The sequence below is a fragment of the Ranitomeya variabilis genome, chromosome 7 (genome assembly GCF_051348905.1).
Source record: "Ranitomeya variabilis isolate aRanVar5 chromosome 7, aRanVar5.hap1, whole genome shotgun sequence".
NCBI lineage: Eukaryota > Metazoa > Chordata > Amphibia > Anura > Dendrobatidae > Ranitomeya > Ranitomeya variabilis.
In genome coordinates this window covers 124,804,390-124,827,938 of record NC_135238.1, presented here as the reverse complement: position 1 = coordinate 124,827,938, position 23,549 = coordinate 124,804,390, and the positions used below count along the sequence as shown (strand labels likewise).

Below are 23,549 nucleotides of genomic sequence, written 5' to 3'. Positions count from 1 at the left end.
AGCCGAAACTCAAAGCACTGCGCCCTGTTTGACTTCACAGTGGCACAGGCTAACTACTCAACTGAGAGCAGTCAGTGGTCATGCATGCACACAAACTCCTCGCCGGAGGTGCCAGCATTCTAGGGGATTATTTCAGCCAGGTTCCTGAATACATTCACACAAAATCTCCTTGCCGGAGGTGCCAGCATTCTAAGGGCTTATTTCAGCCGGGTCCCTGAACACAAACTCACATGACCACACTGGCGCAAAGCACATAACATAGAACAATACTAGCGCATGGCCGTGCGGCCATGTGAGCCTTAAATAGTTGCAGCACGTACAGGACCTGCCTAGAAGGACCAATGAGAGGATGCCACAGAGTGTGAGCACCTACAGGACCTTCCTGAAGGACCAATGGCCTTAGCTGCAGTATCTGATCATGTGACCTTCGATCTCCACTGAGAGATCTTACTCTGGGCATGCTCAGAATGAGAAAAGCAGGACTTAGTCCCAGAAGCATCTGCTCGCCGCTGCCCAGCACTGACTTCCATGGCAGAAGCAGGAAAAGCAGCAGTAACTCTTTGTACAGAGTCAGACTGAGCGAGATGCTGGGACCGACGTCTACGCTGAGCAGGGTCCACTGTGGCAGAAGAAGAATGGGAGACTGCAGCGGAGATGGCCCGAGATTCCCCCTGTGCAGAGGTGGGAACTCGACCCCTAACACTAAGTGACCTTTTCAAACACTTAGAAAGCCTTTACAGGTGTTTTTTTTTTAAATTATTCTAATTAAATGGAATAAGGATTTTTGGGTTTTCATTGGCTGTAAGCCATAAATAGATAACTCTGTTTGCAATGAATCTATATAATATATGAGTTTCACTTTTTGTATTGAAGCACTGAAACAAATTAAATTTTTGATGATATTCTAATTTTGTGAGAAGCACGTGTACAGATTACATCAAAGAACCTCCAAGGCTGTTATGAGAGAATCTGCTGAAATTTAGAATTTAGCATTTCACTCAAATTACAGTGCCGTGCGAAAGTATTCAGCCCCCTTGAACTTTTCAACCTTTTTCCACCCACATATCATGCTTCAAACATAAAGATACCAAATGTAAATTTTTGGTGAAGAATCAACAAGTGGAACACAATTGTGAAGTTGAACGAAATGTATTGGTTATTTTAAATTTTTGTGGAAATTCAAAAACTTAACTTAATACTTTGTTGCGCCACCTTTTGCTGCGATTACAGCTGCAAGTCGCTTGGGGTATGTCTCTATCAGTTTTGTACATCGAGAGACGGAAATTCTTGCCCATTCTTCCTTGGCAAACAGCTCGAGCTCAGTGAGGTTTGATAGAGATCATTTGTGAACAGCAGTTTTCAGCTCTTTCCACAGATTCTCGATTGGATTGAGGTCTGGACTTTAACTGGGCCATTCTAACACCTGGATATGTTTATTTGTGAACCATTTCATTTTAGATTTTGCTTTATGTTTGGGATCATTGTCTTGTTGGAAGACAAATCTCCGTCCCAGTCTCAGGTCTTTTGCAGACTCCAAACATGTTTTCTTCAAGAATGGTGCTGTATTTGTCTCCATCCATCTTCCCATCAATTTTAACCATCTTCCCTGTCCCTGCTGAAGAAAAGCAGGCCCAAACCATGATGCTGCCACCAACATGTTTGACAGTAGGGATGGTATGTTCAGGGTGATGAGCTGTGTTGCCTTTACGCCAAATATATCATTTGGCATTGTTGTCAAAAAGTCGATTTTGGTTTCATCTGACCAGAGCATCTTCCTCCACATGTTTGGTGTGTCTCCCAGGTGGCTTGTTGCAAACTTTAAACAACACTTTTTATAGATATCTTTGAAAAATGGCTTTCTTCTTGCCACTCTTCCATAAAGGCCAGATTTGTGCAGATTGTTGTCCTATGGACAGACTGTCCACCTCAGCTGTAGATCTCTGCAGTTCATCCAGAGTGATCATGGGCCTCTTGGCTGCATCTCTGATCAGTCTTCTCCTTGTTTGAGATGAAAGCTTAGAGGGACGGCCGGGTCTTGGTAGATTTGCAGTGGTATGATACTCCTTACATTTCAATATGATCGCTTGCACAGTGCTCCTTGGGATGTTTAAAGTTTTGGAAATCATTTTGTATCCAAATCCAGCTTTAAACTTCTCCACAACAGTATCACGAACCTTGCTGTTGTGTCAAACAGAACCCTGAGACTATCACACAGCAGGTGCATTTATATGGAGACTTGATTACACACAGGTGGATTATATTTATCATCATTATGCATTTTGGAAAACATTGGATTATTCAGAGATCCACAATGAACTTCTGGAGTGAGTTTTCTGCACTGAAAGTAAAGGGGCCAAATAATATTGCACGCCCCACTTTTCAGTTTTTGAATTTCCACAAAAATTTAAAATAACCAATAAATTTCGTTCAACTTCACAATTGTGTTCCAGTTGTTGTTGATTCTTCAGCAAAAATTTACATTTGGTATCTTTATGTTTAAGGCATGATGTGTGGGAAAAGCTTGAAAAGTTCAAGGGGGCCGAATACTTTCGCAAGGCACTGTAAATATAACTTAAAAAAAGCCTTATATTGACCTGTTCTATTCATACAATCGCTCCCTGCTTTTCTATGTGTTGTTATCTTCAGATGTGGAAGTACATGTCCTCTTCCGGATCTTTAGTTTTCGCCAGCAATTGGGGTGCTGACTAGGCCTCAGCAACGAACATTGAGGCACTATAACACTGACATGATGATGTCACTCATCATAGGAGCAGACTAGGCCTCTGTTGAAGCATCTTGTGACATTCTGAGCTATGACTTCATAATTTATTTTGTTGTGCCCTCAGTCTTTCTTGTTCCAATTTGTAACTGCCTTGGAATTCTTGTATCTCCCTTTCTCTGGGCGGTGGCACACTTTTTTCTTTTATTATGGATTTGAAGGCGAGAGAAGCATCTTGGATTAGCCAGATCTCTGGTGTCTTTGGCACAGCTGTATTGAATGATAGAGTAGATGACACCTTTCAGAATCTTTCCTCTGACTTGATTCACCTTCATAAATCAGTTTTCAAAACTTGGTTGAACAAAAAACTCGGAGGAGAATTTAAAATTGGGCCTGATTTCTAGGGGGCTCCGGGTTCAAATCTTCTCTGCTTGGATACAGACTCAGTTTAAACTTATCTAGGAAGGTGGCCTATGTCAGTGCTCCACAATCCTCATCAATTTGCTTATAAAGCATGATAAAGTCCTTTTGAGAAAACTTAAAGAGGATATCAAAACTGGGGAGATAAAACTCAAATCCTTTGATTCAGAGACAGTGGTGTTACCCTTTCAACAATGTTTGATGGTCAACTTGGACAGATTTGAAAAATAAATCACATGGCGCAAAAAGTCCAAATTCAGTTGTGTTAAAAATGATTTTCATGAACATAAGGCATACTAGTGGTCTCACAGCGGTAACCATAGATCCAACAAGACCAACAAAATTCCCAGCAAAAATATGGATGTAACCACAGGAAGTTAGGAACCATCCTCGAGTGATTTTATTTGTCCACAGACACCAGCGACCAAGAAAATCCACCCAGAGGGGCAAAGGGAAGCCCTTTGTATTTGAAAAAAATGGAACAGGAGGTTCCAAGTGTGGTTACCGTCTTACAAGAGGGAAACCAGATGGACTCGCAGGCGATAATTCCAAGTCAGATATCACATTCTTCTCAAGAAATGCCAGGTAATTTACAAATCATTAATTTATCATCTTAGACCCTTTCTTTGAAGGAGTCCAGGCTTTTTCCAAGGGCCTTTCTTTCTCCCCTTGCAAGGCCTTGGATAAATTTGAATTGACAAAGGATTTGTATCTTTCTTGCAGACAGATCACATGCAGATTATTATACACCAACCTACCATAATCGATACTCTACCTGAGGAAGAACGACAGACTTTCCAGGTCTTGTTGGAACTTCTTGAAGAATATCAGCAGTTCCAGTGTAAGAGGAGCACATTCGCTCATTGGTTGCTCTCACAAGCAACTGCGTCTTTTTCATTATTCCCTGCAGTACAGATTTTCTGCAACGCTACCTGTCACGAATACTTTCGCAAGGCACTGTAAATATAACGTATAAAAAAAACCTTATATTGACCTGTTCTATTCATACAATCGCTCCCTGCTTTTCTATGTGTTGTTATCTTCAGATGTGGAAGTACATGTCCTCTTCCGGATCTTTAGTTTTCGCCAGCAATTGGGGTGCTGACTAGGCCTCAGCAACGAACATTGAGGCACTATAACACTGACATGATGATGTCACTCATCATAGGAGCAGACTAGGCCTCTGTTGAAGCATCTTGTGACATTCTGAGCTATGACTTCATAATTTATTTTGTTGTGCCCTCAGTCTTTCTTGTTCCGATTTGTAACTGCCTTGGAATTCTTGTATCTCCCTTTCTCTGGGTGGTGGCACACTTTTTTCTTTTATTATGGATTTGAAGGCGAGAGAAGCATCTTGGATTAGCCAGATCTCTGGTGTCTTTGGCACAGCTGTATTGAATGATAGAGTAGATGACACCTTTCAGAATCTTTCCTCTGACTTGATTCACCTTCATAAATCAGTTTTCAAAACTTGGTTGAACAAAAAACTCGGAGGAGAATTTAAAATTGGGCCTGATTCCTAGGGGGCTCCGGGTTCAAATCTTCTCTGCTTGGATACCGACTCAGTTTAAACTTATCTAGGAAGGTGGCCTATGTCAGTGCTCCACAATCCTCATCAATTTGCTTATAAAGCATGATAAAGTCCTTTTGAGTAAACTTAAAGAGGATATCAAAACTGGGGAGATAAAACTCAAATCCTTTGATTCAGAGACAGTGGTGTTACCCTTTCAACAATGTTTGATGGTCAACTTGGACAGATTTGAAAAATAAATCACATGGCGCAAAAAGTCCAAATTCAGTTGTGATAAAAATGATTTTCATGAACATAAGGCATACTAGTGGTCTCACAGCGGTAACCATAGATCCAACAAGACCAACAAAATTCCCAGCAAAAATATGGATATAACCACAGGAAGTTAGGAACCATCCTCGAGTGATTTTATTTGTCCACAGACACCAGCGACCAAGAAAATCGACCCAGAGGGGCAAAGGGAAGCCCTTTGTATTTGAAAAAAATGGAACAGGAGGTTCCAAGTGTGGTTACCGTCTTACAAGAGGGAAACCAGATGGAATCGCAGGCGATAATTCCAAGTCAGATATCACATTCTTCTCAAGAAATGCCAGGTAATTTACAAATCATTAATTTATCATCTTAGACCCTTTCTTTGAAGGAGTCCAGGCTTTTGTCCAAGGGCCTTTCTTTCTCCCCTTGCAAGGCCTTGGATAAATTTGAATTGACAAAGGATTTGTATCTTTCTTGCAGACAGATCACATGCAGATTATTATACACCAACCTACCATAATCGATACTCTACCTGAGGAAGAACGACAGACTTTCCAGGTCTTGTTGGAACTTCTTGAAGAATATCAGCAGTTCCAGTGTAAGAGGAGCACATTCTCTCATTGGTTGCTCTCACAAGCAACTGCGTCTTTTTCATTATTCCCTGCAGTACAGATTTTCTGCAATGCTACCTGTCACGATATTCATAACATGTAGATAAAAGCCTTTTAACAAATTCATTTAACCTCTGTTGAAAATAGAGCCTTACTTAACCTTAAGAACAATGATTCATTCATCATTATGAAGGCAAAGGGGGAATGTGGTCCTCTGGACTATCGATATGCACCAAAGAAGCTCTTAGGCAACTCAACAGTACCAATTGTTATCGGGTTTTACCTTCCAATCCCACAGAAATTTTCCAAAATAAGAGTTTTGGCTAGGGCCTTTGAGTTGGGTACTATCAAAGGGGGATGGAATTCTTAACCACAAAACACCAAGTGATCCCCACCTTTTATATGCTACCGAAAGTCCAAAAGTCTATTAATGAATCCCCCAGGCAGACATCCATGAACATCCATGTTCATACTTGAACTTTTACTTGCAACTTCTTGTTTACGCTCTAGGTTCATATGTGTGAGACACCTGATTGTATAATTGGATGGTTTGGACATTCCCCCAAATACTTTGTTGGTGACTAAGGACGTGTAGTCCCTGTATACCTATAATGAACGTGGCCTCGAACTTCTGGCCATCTCTTTACTTTTGGACCTGAAGACATCAGGTGACTGCCTACATTATTCTTTTATTCTTGACTTGTTAAAACTTGACCGTACCCGCAATAAACAAGTTTCAGGTACTGCTATACATGCCAAGTGCGCCCCCTCTTATTCCAACCTATTTTTAGGTTGGTGCTAGGAGACCTCATGTGCAACTTAATTCCAACTACAGGTCACATGTAGTCAAGTGGCACTGCTACATTGATGACATTCTGTTTTTTTTGGTCTGGATCTTTGGAGGCGTGTCATGAATTCATCCATAGTTGTGATCCCTCGAATATTGCTCTCACCTACAATGTCTCTTCACTGTTGGTTGAGTTCCTGGATATGAAAATCTGTAACAAGGGAGACCACATTTTCACTTGTCTCTACAGGAAGCCCACATCAACTAACAGTCTGCTCCATTATAGCAGCTTTCACTCGCAGCATGTTTATGATGGTATACCAAAAGGCCAGTTCCTTTGTGTGTGATGCAATTGCAGTCATTTGGATAAATTCCAGTCAGAGGCCAAGGACTTAACCCCTTGGTTCAAGGCAAGGGGCTATCCACATAAAATTGCAGCTCTGTCTGCCAGAATTCTGCACAAAGTGGCCGTGGTGAATTACTTGGACAACACTTATTAAGACATCCCACTAAGATCAACCTGATAACCCCTTACAATTAACCATTGTAATGACAATGATTAAATCTTATAGAAAAATTGGGGAATTTTGCTGAGCGAACCAAGACTAATTCCTTTCATCAATGAATTGCCTAAACTAATCACTAAGCGGGCAAAAAATCTTAGGGACTCATTATGCTCTAGTCACTTTAAAGGTCCAGCACAATCTATGGGGAGAGGAATGAGTCTAGTTGGTAAGTATCTGTATGGTTTCTATCAAAAGCATTGCCATCTCGGCACCTACGGGTCAAATTCATACCAGTTGTTATTCGAACTGTCACGTGAAAAATGTTGGTTACATTTTTATTTGCAGTTGTCAGCTGATTTATGTTGGTCAAACCGACCAGGAACTGGGCCACAGAGTCCAGTAACATACTTCAAACATCACTTGTTCACGTAAGCATAAGACACAGGATAAGCATATCACTATGCTAGGATCCCATTTTCTTGAGTAACACAACAGGTCCCATAGACATTTACAAGTTATGGTAGTTGACCAACTTCACACCTCCATCACAGGTGGACGCATCACTGAGGAATTACTCAGGCGCAAATCCAGATGGATCTATAATTTGGGTAGTCTAGCACCTGGAGATCTTAATGACAAACCTCTTTTTACTGTTTTTTACAAGAAGCAGAGTTCAAATTCCTGGTTTGCATACATTATTTTATTATTTTTTTGTTTAGATTTCTTCACATATTTATTCCTTTCTTCTTTTTTCACAGGTCTCACTGGTTCCTTCATTTCCCTCCATAGCCATCAGCATCATACTCATCTTGCTCTTAGCAGATATTACCTTTCTGCTTCCTCCTCCACTGTGTTTCCACAACAAACAAACAAAAAAGTACCACCTTAATTATTATCACTATTTCATTATTTTCTAGGTTTTACTCTAAATATTAAGTTTCCCTGTTTTGTATATTTAATTGTTATTTAATTGTTATGGTTCACAATTGATTTCACTTGTGTAAATTCACATAGTGAATAGTTCCTTTACATTTTTAATATGTTTTTCATAGTTACTTTTTATCATTAAATACTTCTTTAATTATCGAAGGTCTGATTTAAGATGACTTTTTTGGCTTTCTTGGGTCCTAGTTTTGCTTCTAGTAACTGGCTACATAAATTTTCCCCTCTACTAATAAGAATTCTCTCTTCTATTTACACTTTATTGTGTGTCTAGGAGGTCTACACACAGAGAAAACCTTTCCTGGGTTTGAATCCGACTTTGACTTTTGTATTTTGCATACATATTTCATTATATCTAACTGATCCACAACATCTGTGGGTTGTCTCATCACTTTTTATTTTCACAGTACGCAATTGTAGTTGTGTTTTTTGGCCGATTTATTCATCAATTCCAGCTAATGACTCTTTATCTTCATTCTCCGCTATTACAGTTCTGTTTCTTTGGCTAAATTATTCAGCAATTTTGGTTCACAGTGCACGTGCTTGATTATTACCTGATTCCATATTTATAATATACTGAACAAGCGCAGTGATGTCTTCCAACTTATGTGTTGTATCTATACTTTTTGATTTCATCAGTGTTAATTCAGTAATCTGGTCCTTTTGAGATTTATTTTTACTCTGTCATTGTGCTTTTTGAACTATGGCATAGATACTTGGCCAACTTACAAATTAGATCCTTTTACATGCGACAATAACCTTCTGCATCATTATGCAGGTGCCACCTTGCCAGTTTTCCACTTGGAAATGTTGTAACATTTTACCTTATTGTGCAAGCGCAACGATGCTGTCAAATTCCAGTGACTATTGCGCACGTTCATTTATGTCATTGTTTTCTGGGATTTAACACATGTGCTGTGATGATCCATTTCCACTGCGCAGGTGCTTGACGTCATCCCTTTTTGGTGAATATACGCATGCGTGGTCATGGCACGCTGCATTATGCAATTGCATTTGTGTCTTTTAGTTTATGTGACTTATCAGCTTTTACATATTACTGTATGTGCAAGCGCGGTTTTTATTTCCGGATACCATCCCGACCTCATACGTCTCCATCTGACCTGATATCTGGTAGTGACTTAATTAATTCTTCACATTTTCTTTACTATAATAAAGATAGACCTCAACCTTCTTTGCATTAATTACCCCTGAGGAAGCCACATTTTGTGGCTATACACATGAGGTTCTCACTCCTTGTACCATGCTTTAACTGAGTCTCATATCATATGGACTATTGGGTTTTTTAGCTCTCTCATTTATTCTACCTTCCATGTGTTTGGTATTCTCTGTGGAAGCTGTTGTTTTACCTAGATACAGTCTTTACTTGTCTTCTTTGTGATGTGTGGTTTTCTTGACATACAAGATTATATTTCATTTCATGCTACCATGCCATCTTTAGCTTTTTGCTTATTTGTGTGTATTTTTGTTTATTTATGTATTTGTAATGTTGGTGCATGCAATTGCATAGTCTCAGTGGGAACTATTCCTAATATTACTACTGTATTGTATATTCTGTATATTCTTATAAGGCACACTGAATTTGAGAGTTTAAATCAATTTGTCATTTATATTTCCCTCTCACTTCTTCAGTGAGCATAGTGGAGGAGGATAGCTAGTCCTCACATGGACTTTTGGTGTTCATTTTTCATCCGCCAGGCTTTTTAATTTTTTATATCTAATGTTGTGTGTATATCTTGTATAAGAAAATTATTTCTTCTCAGATTTGGTGATCCTCACTATGTATACACACTTCTTTTGTCAGTTGCTCTAGCTATGACTTCATGATTTGTATCACTGAGGCCTAGTCATTGCCAGAGAAGGTTAAATATCCAGAAGAGGATGTCCATCATACTCCTGAAGAAGAGGAGGCACCGAAGCTGCAGGGAGAGATTTGTGGCCGGATAGGTAAGTGGTGTGGTGACTATAATTTTGTTTTATTACTTCCAGGCCCATTAAAATCCATCAAAATTGTTGTCAACTGGCCCCATTTTATTGCATCAGTAAATGAATTGCAAAAAAATTACATTTGGGCAAATCATTCTTTTTGTTCAATTCACTCCTCTTTGCTAACAAAAGAAAAGCTTCAACAAAGTGCAAATTATCAAAGCTTGAGATCCTGGGAGTTAGAGAAACTGTTACATCAAATCAATTTAAAAAATATAGTCCTTATTTTTCTTCCACATGGATCTCTGCATTTTCTTTTGTTTTGTTTGTCTCCACCCATAGAATCCATAGCTGTAAAATCCAGGTGCTCGAAAGTTTAATAAATTCCTCTTGAAATGTGGAAATGAAAAAAAAAAACTAAAAAGTTGATTGGTTTATAATCCCCTAAAGGCACAGCTGTTGTAAGGTTTAAGTTATTGTCACCTAAACATAAAGGGGGAAAGGGGGGGGGGGGGGTTAAGTCACTTAATACTTGTCTTAAACCTTTTTTGCAACTCTTTTTACACAAAAAAGTCACACATTTCACAAAACAATGCAAAAATAGTGAAAATTGTTTTAACCTACATAACATCAAAACAGAGGAGAGGAGACTGACACCACCAAAAAAAGACACCACTACAGTTAAACTGTGCAGCAGAGCAGGGAGACGCGATTTATGGGGCCCATAAGCCAGGGAGTGGGCCCTGACACAGGGCCCCTCCAGCAAGTTGAATTGTATCTGCATCTGCTGAGTGCCAATACAGATGAAAGCAAGTTGGAGGAGGGAGCGTCAGCTGACGCTTCCTCCCCATCATTCTTCCTCCATGTCTGACGTCTCAGTGCGATGACGTCACCAAATGGTGTCCTGTGCGCTGAGATGTGCGATGCTTCAGAAGACAAGCTGGCACTGCGGAGACCAGAGCTGCGGAGGAACGAGAAGGGAAGGTGAGTATTGTGTTTTATTGCTTTTTAGAACATTGTGTGGTGATAAAACTGTATTGAGGACCATGGGGAGAGAATGTATTATACTGTATGGACCGTGGGGGGGATGCTTTATACAGTATAGACCATGGGGGATGTATTATACTGTATGGACTATGGGGGGATGCTTTATACAGAATGAACAATGGGGGATGTATTATACTGTATGGACCATGGGGGGATGCATTATACTATATGGACCATGGGGAGATGTATTATACTGTATGGACCATGGGGGATGCATTATACAGTATGGACCATGGGGGGAATATATTATGCTGTATGGATCATGGGGGAATGGTTTATACAGTAGGGGCCATGGGGGGAATGTATTATACTGTATGGACCATGGGGAGATGCTTTATGCAGTATGGACCATGGGGAAAAGTATTATACTGTATGGACCATGGGGGATGCTTTATACAGTATGGACCATGGGGGGAATGTATTATACTGTTTGGATCATGGGGGGATGATTTATACAGTATGGACCATGGGGGGAATGTATTATACTGTATGGACCATGGGGGGCTGTATTATGCTGTATAGACCATGGGGAATGCTTTATACAGTATGGACCATGGGGGATTCTTTATACTGTATGGACCATGTGGGATGCATTATGCTGTGAGGACCAGGGGGATGCTTTATACTGTATGGACAATGGGGGGATGCAGTATACTGTATGGACCATGTGGAAATGCATTATGCTGTGAGGACCATATGGGGATGCATTGTAATATATGGACTATGGGGGGATACATTTTGCTGTGAGGAACATCAGGGATGCAGTATACTGTATGGACCATGGGGGGATGCAGTATACTGTATGGACCATGTAGGGATGCATTATACTGTATGGACCATGTAGGGATGCATTATACTGTATGGACCATGGGGGATGCATTATACAGTATGGGCCATGGGGCGATGCATTATACTATATGGGACATAGGGTGCATTATAGTATATAGGACATGAGGTGCATTATGCTGTGTTGAGGACTATGTGAGGCTATTAAAATATTTGGAGGCTTACATGAGAGCCTTTAAACTGTATGTAAGCTATTGTACAGTGTGAAAGTTTGTGCAAGGTCCATCATACTGTGTGAGGGCAATATACAGTGTGGACAGGTGTGGGACCATTATACTACATGGAGGGCTATGTGGGGGTCACAGTTGGGGGATCATACTGTGTTGGGGTCACCATACTTTTCCGGGACAGTTGCTGGGTGGGTTACAGTAGGGTAGGGTCATCATCCTGTGATTGCAGAGGGTACTGTGGAGGAATTCACTATGTGGGTATCTTAGTGTTTTGGGGGCACTTTTGTTGACATCATACTTTACAATTGCAATGAAAGGGAAATCTAGGGCTTCAGTAGGAGGATAATTAGATGCACAGAGTAACAGACAATAGGTGCAGCAATAGGGACACATACGGCAGCAATGGCTCAGTATTGGTGTATCAGCAAGATGAGGAAGTTGGGGGATAGATGGTGACGGGGCAGAAAATGTGAGAAGTCAGATGTGTCTTTGTTGTATTATCTGCAGCCGAGTCCTGGCTGGAGAAGTTGCCAAGTTGCCATGTTGGTCTGGGCTATATGGAAAAGACGAGAAATTGAACGATTCCACCAGAATAAATGAATGAAAAACCCGATGTAGGTTCTCCCTTATTTTCTTGAACCCAGCAGACAAAACTCACAGCTGGGGGCTGCAACCCTCAGCTGTCAGCTTCTGCAAGGTTGGTTATCAAGAATAGAGGGGTCCCCATGCTGTTTTTTTAATTATGTCCCCCCCATTTTTGACAACCAGCCTTGCTAAAACTTACAGCTGGGGGCTGCTATTCTCAGGCTGGTAAAGGCCCCCAGCCTAAAAACAGCAGCCCACAGCTGCCCAGAAAAGGCACATCTATTAGATTCATTTGAATGGGTCTACCTGTGTCAGTGTCTCCAGTACGTGTGAAAACTGTCACCACATGTATTGGAGACACTGACATGTGAAAGAGGCCTTAGGGTGTGCTATCGTAGTTGTAATCAGGGAAATCTGTTAGGGGTCCACTCAGAAGTTTCGCACCCTTTGAACCAAATCATAGCTACGCCTCTGCACAATGAGTATTTGGTTCTGCAGATTTTCCGCAGCATTTCTGCACCAGGTTGTGATGCATTTTTAACATCCATTTTTATTTCGTTCTTCAGCTGTGGTTTTTGTCTCTTTTTGATATGTCATTTTTTTTTTTTTTTAAACTGTTTTGTCTTGAAAACTTCCTGTTACTTAGCCTTTATTAATTCTTATTGATAAAGCCATAAGTGGATTTTATCTGCATATTGTCTACATCCCATTCAAGTCTATGTGCAAAATCCACAAATAAAATGTCTATTTACTGCAAGAGAAATTGGCACGCCATGGATTTCAAAATCATTCCTTAGGTCAGTTTCCGCAGTATGAAAAAAATATTTATACAAGTCTCATACACTTTCCTGACACTGTAATATGATGTTTTTATTGCACACAAATATATACAGCTGCAAAAATGCGCCAAAAACTTTTCTGTTTCACATATTTTACCTTTTTTCTGACTGTATATTAAGCCAAGATACTGTAGCACACACTGTCTGTCACACAGTTTTATGTACTTACAGCGCTGTAAAGCATGTTTTGCTGCCTGAGGAGCAGTGAGCATGGCAAATGGATGCAGTGAAAGGTTGAAGGGCTGAGTCAAGTGTCCCTGCAAAAATGTTCATGAGTGAATGAAAGCCAAAAGCAATCCACACACATTGCAATATAAAATATTGAAAGTTTTAAATGTGGAAAAATTAAACAATAATAGTGTTAATAACATCAGATTCCTATATTACGGGTCTTTAAAATTCAGACTTACTGGAAACCGAGCAGGTTTCATTTCATGCCTTTTTTTAGACAGTATAAATAACCTTATACAAAACAGTGCAAAATCACACCAAATTTATCTCAGTCACTCGCATTGGGTAAAATTCATGTATCCAATTTTTCATCATACTGGCCCTGGCTGTCACTGCAGGAGTTCGGCTGTCAGCTGTGCCGAGCTCCTGGTGGTGATCATGCAAGGAAGTGCTGATATTTCAGCATTTCCAGCGATCATACGCTGTGATTGGCCAGTGAGACCAGACCTCGCTTGAACTATGGTCAATGCAATGATAAAACCTTAATTTAAGTAACCAATAGCAAAAGGCCTAATAAGTAATAAATGACACATTGCTGAATTCAGTGATTCTGCTGCTACATCATGATGCCCTCACATTACATAGCAAAAACCTGCTTCTCTTTAAGAAACTTGTGTGTTTGCTGCATCTGTCACTACTGTTAACCTTAAGAATAATCTACATAAATTCTGTTTACATGTGAATATGCCTTTAAAGTGTAACTAAACTTTGAACCATCTTACTTACCGTATATTTTGTAGGAATTGAATTCCCTGTTGGTCTGTGCGTGTCTGGGTCCTGATACACCTAAAATCACACAAAAGACTGCTTAAAGTTCACTTCTCATGAGGCAAAGGTACTTAATGCTGTGCACACATAGAGCACAATATGGGCCAAAAGACCTCCACTCATGCAGGGGGTGAGAGCTGAGAGCGTCTGCCTCATTAGCTGGGAACTTCTGAGCAGTCATAGTGATTGTTGGGGGGTTCAAAACTCGGAGTTCCACAAATCTGCAAGGAATTAAAGGACCTACACAATATTAAAAAATGTTCCAAACTAAAGAGTTAAATTCCAATGCTGCAGATTGAGAAAGCTTCACTTCATGTTAAGGTTGAATTCACAGGTTGCGGATGTTTAGTCTCATTAATCTAAAACAGCCTATTCAGATGCCTGGAACTGATTTTCAATTGCAAGAATGTCCAGAACTTAATCAGTGTGTGGGAATTCACCCCAATGGGGTTGTCTCAGATAAATGGGATATTTATATTACTTTCCTAAACAAAAGCCAAAGAATGTGAATTCCTCCAACATGAAATCTATGAAATCTACAACAAAATATGTGGCACTTTGCAAAAAGAAACAGGCATCTACACACCATGAGAGATATTTATTGTATTTTTGAAACTTTTTGCATCTCAAACATTTTGGCACAAAAGTGTCTACTGATATTTATCCAATGCCATGTTTGTTTGTTTTTATGGTGTTCATTGAAGGGGTTAAATAGTGTAAAAGTGTTACACGTAGATCAGGTAATTCCAGATGCGGCAATAGCAAATATCTGTACTTTTTTACATAAATATATGTATTTATTGGCATAATATTTTCATTTTTATTTTGTAATTTTTCAAAAAATATTTTTAAAATTTGGTTTTACTATTTTATTTAGTTGCTCTATGGGACTTTATCTGTTATTGTTTTGATTGCTGATATAATGCATTGCAATGCGCCTGCATTATAGCCGTCAGTGCTATACTGACAGAAGCCGTTTAGATCATGCTACTAACAGGCTAGGATAGCTTAATCTAGACAAATGGCGTGCACGCTGTTAGCTGTTAGGCAGGTGCTGGCTGAACGCGGATGTGATCCCATCAAAGTCATATAATTGAAGAAACAGCCGCACTCAGAATGTGAATTTTTAAATGTATAACATGAGCAAAGTTTTATTCGAGTCACCACAGTGTAAAGGTAGGTAACGTTTCGACCCCGTAATGTATCTTTATCAAACCTCACTGAAAAAAATAAGTATACATACAATTAGAAACAGAGCAAAAAGGAGTGGTATACACAAAAATAGAGTAATTACTTTACAAATCCCAAAGTTGAGAGCAGCGAAATGTGTACAAATATGTGACATGTATATAAAAATGTGACATATATACAGAAATATATACAAGTAATATACAATGACTATATACATAAAGAGGTATATAGATCAGGCCCAAGGGATTATTTTGGCAGCGTTACTGAGTGTAGGGTAGAGTTTGCACTACGGGAGAACGAAAAGGAAGGCTGGCAGAGAACATCAGCTAAAACATAGAATGATACAATTTAATAAATGAATACTGGGGAAGTGTAAACAAGAGTACTGACCTTTAGAAGAGATAAGAGTAGAAAAACAAAGCCGCAATGGAGAAAATGTGAAAGTTCCCAGTACGGGCTGTAGAGGAAGGGAGCGATATCAATTAAGAGAACAAATACGAGCCACATAAGTATAGGAAAGAAAGCGGAACATACCTATAGGTAATGTAGGGGTCCGGTATGGCACGGAGGGGGACAGAGGTCCCAGCAGGAGCTGTAAAAAGCAAGGATGGGGGAAGAAGGGGGGTGAAGAAGGTGTACAGTCACGGTGTGAACCTAGAAACACTGGTGCCAAAATAAAGGGAGCATACATGCAGAGACAAGAGCGATGCCTGTGGTGATGTGCGCAGTCATTGGTAGTCAGTGGGTTAATATAGCAGAGAAACGGAAGTAGGAGGCGGCCTGCGCGCGGTATAGATCAACAAGAAGGCTAGGGGAACGGGCGCTTGCGCAGTGTGGAGAAGGAGAGGCTGTGAGTGCAAGCGCTGTATAATGACAGCCTGCGCAGTATGAGGATGGTATGGGCGCATGCACCATACATTGGTGGGATGCGCCGCTGACACAAAGAACCGATAGTGTCAGCGTAATAACGCAATGATGTGGGCACACAGTGGATGTAGCCGGGCTGAGGGAGAGAAAGAGAGAGAAAGGGAATAGTAATAGCTCTATAGAAAAGAATAGGGGTAAAGGAACACGAGAAGAGATGGGCATAGTGGCTTGAGTTGATGTGAGAGAAAATGAAAGTAAAAATGAGCTTGATAATGAAAAAAATAAAAAATAAAAGTGGAACTGAACTTGGAAAAAATAAGAATAAAATGAGAATACATAAATTAGAAAATAAGTAATAAAAAATGAAATAGATAGAAAATGGTAAAAATAAAAATAATGAAAAAACTGAAAAACTGAAAAAAATATTGAATAATTAATTAAATAAATAGTAAAATAAAAATAGAAATATTTACATTTGACGTAAAAAGCCTTTACCCGTCTATCAAACACGACATAGGATTACGAGCGAGAACGGAGGTGACTGGCATCCTTTCATTTGCACTCCATAACACTTGCCGAATATCATAGACTGAGCAGGATTCCACGTGGCCTCAGGTGCCACCTAAGAGCTACACCTTCTTCACCCCCCTTCTTCCCCCATCCTTGCTTTTTACAGCTCCTTCTGGGACCTCTGTCCTCCTCCGTGCCATACCAGACCCCTACATGTATTACCTATAGGTATGTTCAGGTACGGACTGGGGATGAAATTCAGCCCTGGCATTTGAAATCACACAGGTCCATGTTGTTCCCGTCCCCAATAACCAGATGGGATATATTACTTACATTACCCTGGATGGAGGAAAGGAAGATTTACTACAAGACCAATATTTCTAATTATACCCACGGCATGCTGAGGTAAGTGACAGAGTGACCGGCTATGTGCTCCGTCACAACTGTTAACAGTACGAGTGTCTTGAGAACACTGATTCTGTTAACAAGGTAGCACACAAGGCAGCCCACAACCGGACCTTCTGGCATTTGCCGGCCCTGGGTATGTTCCACTGGGTATGTTCCGCCTTCTTTCCTATACTTATGTGGCTAGTATTTGTTCTCTTAATTGATATCACTCCCTTTCTCTACAGCCCGTACTGGGAACTCTGACATTTTCTCTACTGCGGCTTCATTTTTCTACTCTTATCTCTTCTAAAGGTCAGTACTCTTTCTTACACTACCCCAGTATTCATTTATTAAATTGTATCATTCTATGTTTTAGCTGTTTAGCCTTCCTTTTCGTTCTCCCGCAGTGCAAACTCTACCCTACACTCAGTAACGCTGCCAAAATAATCCCTTGGGCCTGATCTATATACCTCTTTATGTATATATTCACTGTATATTACTTGTATATATTTTTGTAAATATGTCACATTTTTGTATATATTGTATGTCACATATTTGTACACATTTCACCGCTCTCAACTTTGGGATTTGTAAAGTAATTACTCTATTTTTGTGTATACCACTCCTTTTTGCTCTGTTTCTAATTGTATGTATACTTATTTTTCTCAGTGAGGTTTGATAAACACCCATTACGGGGTCAAAACGTTACCTACTTTTACACTGTGGTGACTCGAATAAAACTTTGCTCATGTTATGCATTTAAAAATTCACATTCTGAGTGCGGCTGTTTCTTCAATTATAAGGCTGTGCTAGCTGGCAGACCCGGGTTGCCATAGCAATGATCCGGCCCTCACAATGACATTACTAGAGTGCCGATCAGAAGGGATAAAAACCCCACTCCCTCTCTCAGCCTTCTTGATGCTGTGATAGATATTCATCACAGCATTCAGCGGGTTAAATGGCCCAGGACAGTTCGGTCACAACTCCTTGCTATGAAAGTCGGGGCTCGGCTTTCACTTAAGCCAAGCTTCCAGCGACGATTGTGCGGGTACTGCTCCTGTGCCCGCATGATTGAACTGTTGTAAATTTACTCCATTTTGTGGGAACTACTTCCTGATCATGAAGTAAACTTACATCAAATGTTGTTAAGGGGTTAAAGCATTATTTGGGGAAAAAAATGTAATTTTAATGTTACCGTCCCAATGTTATAACGTTCTATGAAGTGTCTGTGGGTTCTAAATACTCACAATACCCATACATTAATTGCTTGAAGGGTCTAGCTTCCAAAATGGTGTCACTTGTGTGGGGTTTTTGCAGTTTTCTCACCATGGGGGATTTTGAAATGCAACATGGTGCCCATAAGCTATTCTAGACAAAATTGCGCTCCAAAATTTAAATGGTGCTCCTTCCCTTTTGAGTCCTGCCATCTGCCCAGTATTTTATGACCACATTTGAGTGTTGTACTCAGGAAAAATTGACCAACAAATTGTGTGGTATATTTTCTCCTTTACTATTATAAAATTGAAAAATTGAGGGCAAAAGCAACATTTTTGTGGAAAAAATGAAACTGTTATACAATTCTGCGAACCACCTGTGGATTCAAGATGATGACCCCATAGCTTGAGGGGTGCAGCTTCCAAAATGGGTCAGTTATGGGGAGTTTCTACTGTTTTCACACTTTGGGGGCTCTTCAAACATGACTTAGTGTCTGCAATCTATTCCAGCCAAAATTGAGGTACAAAATTGAAATAGCGCTCCTTCCCTTCGGAGCCTGGCCACGTGCCCAAACAGTAGTTTCTGACCACATACTGGGTATTATTGGGGTATAATCATGCTGAAGAGAAATTGCATAATAAACTGTATGATCCATTTTCTTCTGTTACTCTTGTGAAAATCAAAACTTTGGGGCTAAAACAACATTTTTGTGGAAAATATGCAATTTTTCATTTTTTGCTTCAAGTTTATTTTAATTCCTGTGAAGCACCTAAAGGGTTAAAACATTCTAAATTCAGTTTTGAATACTATGAAGGGTTCAGTTTTTAAAATGGGGTCACTTTGGGGAATTTTTTGACATATAGGACCCCAAAAGTCATTTCAAATGTAAAGTGGTCCCTAATAAAATAGGCTTTGTAAATTTTGTTGAAAAAATGAAAAATTGCTGCTAAACTTTTAACCTCCTACATTTCTAACAAAAAAAGTTAAAAAAGTATGCTGATGTAAAGTAGACATGTGAAAAGTGTTACTTATGTATTATTTTATTAGTATGACTATCTGTTTTAGGCTATGTGCACACGTTGCGGATTGGGGTGCGGGTTTTTCCGCACTGTTTTTGCAAAATCCGCAGGTAAACTGCACTGCGGATTTACCGCGGTTTTTGTGCGGATTCCACCTGCGGTTTTACGCCTGCGGATTCCTATTGAGGAGCAGGTATAAACCGCTGCAGAATCCACACAAAGAATTGACATGCTGCGGAAGAAACAATGTTGCGTTTCCGCGTGTTTTTTTCTGCAGCATGTGCACTGCAAATTTTGTTTTCCATACGTTTACATGGTACTGTACAACTCATGGAAAGCAGCTGCAGATCTACAGCATCAAATCTGCTGCAGATCCGCAGCAAAATCCGCAACATGTGCACATAGCCATAAGGACATAAAAATTCAGAGTTCAAAAACTGCAAGATTTTCCTCAACTTTCCAATTATTTCACTGCTAAATCATATCGAGCTACATTTACCACTAATGTGAAGTACAATTTGTCACAGAAAATAATTTTCGAATCACTTGGATATGTTGAATCATTCCAGAGCTATTACCACATAAAGGAAAGAGACAAAATTTAAAAATGTAGTCTGGTCATCAAGGAGAAAACAGGCTTTATCAGGAAGGGGCTAAATGATAATTACAGTCATAATAATCTATACAAATTTCTCCAGCTTTCAAAGAATCACAAACACATTAATTTCTTCTTTTACAAACAGTGAATAAAGTGCCCAATTTTGCAGACTGATATGAAATCCTGGCAGGAAGCTGAGAGGCTTCAAAAAGAAAAGATGAGAACAACTCAGTATTACCAGAGTGCAGCACAAGTGAAAAAGATTCAGAGTTTACAGTGCATAAGATACTGTATGTATGACAACACATAATATAAGGTAATAATATAAGGTAAGCAATATACACAAGATATGCAATAAACTTTACTAAATTAGAGAAAACAGAGGGGAGATTTGTGTTGAGGTCAAACTTCTACGTTTAGGACAGGTTAACATTGTTTGATATGTGTCCTTTTATTTACCCTGTGTAATTATGCAAGTAGGCAACTATGACTGCCATAGACAAATCCTTCGTAAGTGATTGAGAACAATGATCACTTAAGTAGATATATAGAAGATATAAAATAATCCTAAGAGCTCTGTAAGTCCTACCTTTGATGAGTTGTAGAGTCGTGCTGTTGAATGTTTATTTCCATATATTTGAAATACCTCTTCAACTGGAAAGCTATTCTGTAATAGAATTAGTCAGATAACACAATAGTGACATTAATAAACCTCAGTATAAAACCATAGTAATAAGTGATAAGTGACTAAATAACCTAGTAATTATGCATCTTCAAGTAGGAGAAAATGTGATAATGTGACATCTATTTAAAGAATTGATAGTTTTCAGACTAAGAAACTATGAAATAGATTGTCTCATCTTTTCCACCGAAGCGCACTGCTTATCTTCCCTCAGCTTCCGGTTGCAGGTGGCAGTGCACTTCTGAAGACTGAATGTTCAGCCCAGCAGCAAGGTTGAACTACTCGTAGGGCGCTTACACACTGTGTTCTGGCACCTATTTGCTTGTTTCATGGGAGCTTATGTACAAACTCTCTGCAATATGGGATTCGGGCAAATGTGCCATAGACTATAATGGCGCCAACAGAGTGAACGTGTGCTCTACTGGAAATGGACATCCAGATGCAGTCTACTACATCTGAGTGTTCACCTTCAGCAGGCGTACATACCAAAAAATGATGCATGTCAAAGCACCCGTTCGCTCTCCAGACACAAATATAATCTATGGCCCCGTTGGCGCATAAGCCTGAATCCCATTTTGTGGGGATTTCAGACATAAGCCCAGATTGGTCCATATGGGAGCAATGAATGGGTGCCAGAACGCAGTGTGAAAGCACCCTTATGAAATGTGCAGTCTCCCATGCTGGTAGCAGAAGCAGGGAGAGGTGCAAGGCAACCGAAGCTGGTCAGCTTAATAACTCAGAAGCCATGCTTTAAAGTATAGAGCCTGTAAGTGGCTTATGCTCCTTTTCTAGGTTACAAGGAACAAGCTTTACACTCTAAAATTAAAAATTCCTCGGTTATTCAGAACAGAAAGAATTACACAGGTCTGCAAAAAAAATTTTTTTCAAGAGCTGTTGTGGTTATTCCACATAATCTTTATGTTTTTAAGTGTGCTGAATCCGAAAATGACCTCTGTTTTCTCATAGGACATCACGTTTTCTGACAATTTAGGTAACTATGTTAAATAAGACAATACCTAAAAATAAATGAAAATAGACTCATAAAATTTATTTTTTATTACAAATGTTTCATGAAAATCATTTTTTAACTGCAATGAGCTCACTAACAAACACTAAAATCGATTCTTCTTCCCTGTGAGCAGGGCCGTATTTAGAGTTTCTGCTGCCCTAGGCACTTTTAGCTCGCCTCCCCCTTTGGTGAGTATGACACTATCGGCAGTGATTTTAGCAAGAATCGCTGATGTGAAAGTCGCCTTTTGCAGCAGAACCGGCAGTTTTTCTGCATGTGCCGTGTAACGGATCACTTATGGCAACACTGCGTTCGGCCTCATTTGTTCCCTATGGGATTTGCGGCACTTGTCATGATCTGGCAAATGCGGTACCATACCCCCCAACTTTTGAAGAAGGGAAGGAGGCAGAAAGTGTGCGGCGCGCGTAGCGCGCCGCGGCAAATTTTAGGCCACGCCTCTGACCACACCCATTTCACAACTAGTCACACCCATATCCACGTGCCAACCACAGCCATTTAGCACTGCTGATCACACTGTTTTATATACAATAATTATAAACAGAAAAAAAAATGGCCACACATGATGCTCCATACTGTATAATGGCCACACATGATGCTCTATAGTGTATAATAGCCACACATGATGCTCCATACTGTATAATGGCCACACATGATGCTCCATACTGTATAATGGCCACACATGATGCTCCATACTGTATAATGGCCACACATGATGCTCCATACTGTATAATGGCCACACATGATGCTCCATACTGTATAATGGCCACACATGATGCCCCATACTGTATAATGGCCACACATGATGCTCCATACTGTATAATGGCCACACATGATGCTCCATACTGTATAATGGCCACACATGATGCTCCATACTGTATAATGGCCACACATGATGCTCCATACTGTATAATGGCCACACATGATGCTCCATACTGTATAATGGCTACACATGATGCTCCATACTGTATAATGGCCACACATGATGCTCCATACTGTATAATGGCCACACATGATGCTCAATAGTGTATAATGGCCGCACATGATGCTCCATACTGTATAATGACCACACATGATGCCTAATACTGTATGACTGCACATGATGCTCCATACTGTATAATGACCACACATGATGTTCCATACTGTATAATGACCGCACATGATGCTCCATACTGTAGAATGGCCACATATGATGCTCCATGCATACTGTATAATGGCCCACCCTCCCCCTCCCTGCATATGCATGGGTGGCTCAGGCACTGGCTCATCTCCCAGCCCCCCCCCCTGTATGCGTGGCTCATCTCCCCCTCCCTGCATATGCATGGGTGGCTCAGGCACTGGCTCATCTCCCATATCCCCCCCCATGCGTGGCTCATCTCCCCCTCCCTGTATATGCTGGGTGGCTCAGGCACTGGCTCATCTCCCATATCCCCCCCCATGCATGGCTCATCTCCCCTCCCTGTATATGCTGGGCGGCTCAGGCACTGGCTCATCTCCCATATCCCCCCCCATGCGTGGCTCATCTCCCCCTCCCTGTATATGCTGGGTGGCTCAGGCACTGGCTCATCTCCCATATCCCCCCCCCCATGCGTGGCTCATCTCCCCCTCCCTGTATATGCTGGGTGGCTCAGGCACTGGCTCATCTCCCATATCCCCCCCCCCATGCGTGGCTCATCTCCCCCTCCCTGTATATGTTGGGTGGCTCAGGCACTGGCTCATCTCCCATATCCCCCCCCCCATGCGTGGCTCATCTCCCCCTCCCTGTATACAGGTCATTCTCAAAAAATTAGCATATAGTGTTAAATTTCATTATTTACCATAATGTAATGATTACAATTAAACTTTCATATATTAT

At 40.4% G+C, this 23,549-nt stretch overlaps 1 protein-coding gene across 1 annotated transcript in view; it reads right to left on the bottom strand.

Annotated features, from left to right (window-relative positions):
- The window catches only part of C7H2orf80 (chromosome 7 C2orf80 homolog), a 513,500-nt gene that overhangs the window by 36,386 nt on the left and 453,565 nt on the right, over nucleotides 1-23,549 (bottom strand). Inside the window, exons 6-8 of the mRNA XM_077274320.1 lie at nucleotides 20,575-20,652; nucleotides 14,157-14,216; nucleotides 13,369-13,456 (exon numbers count right to left, since the gene is read on the bottom strand). Of these exons, the coding sequence (XP_077130435.1) occupies nucleotides 13,369-13,456; nucleotides 14,157-14,216; nucleotides 20,575-20,652 (226 nt within the window). The remainder of the gene's footprint in view (nucleotides 1-13,368; nucleotides 13,457-14,156; nucleotides 14,217-20,574; nucleotides 20,653-23,549) is intronic.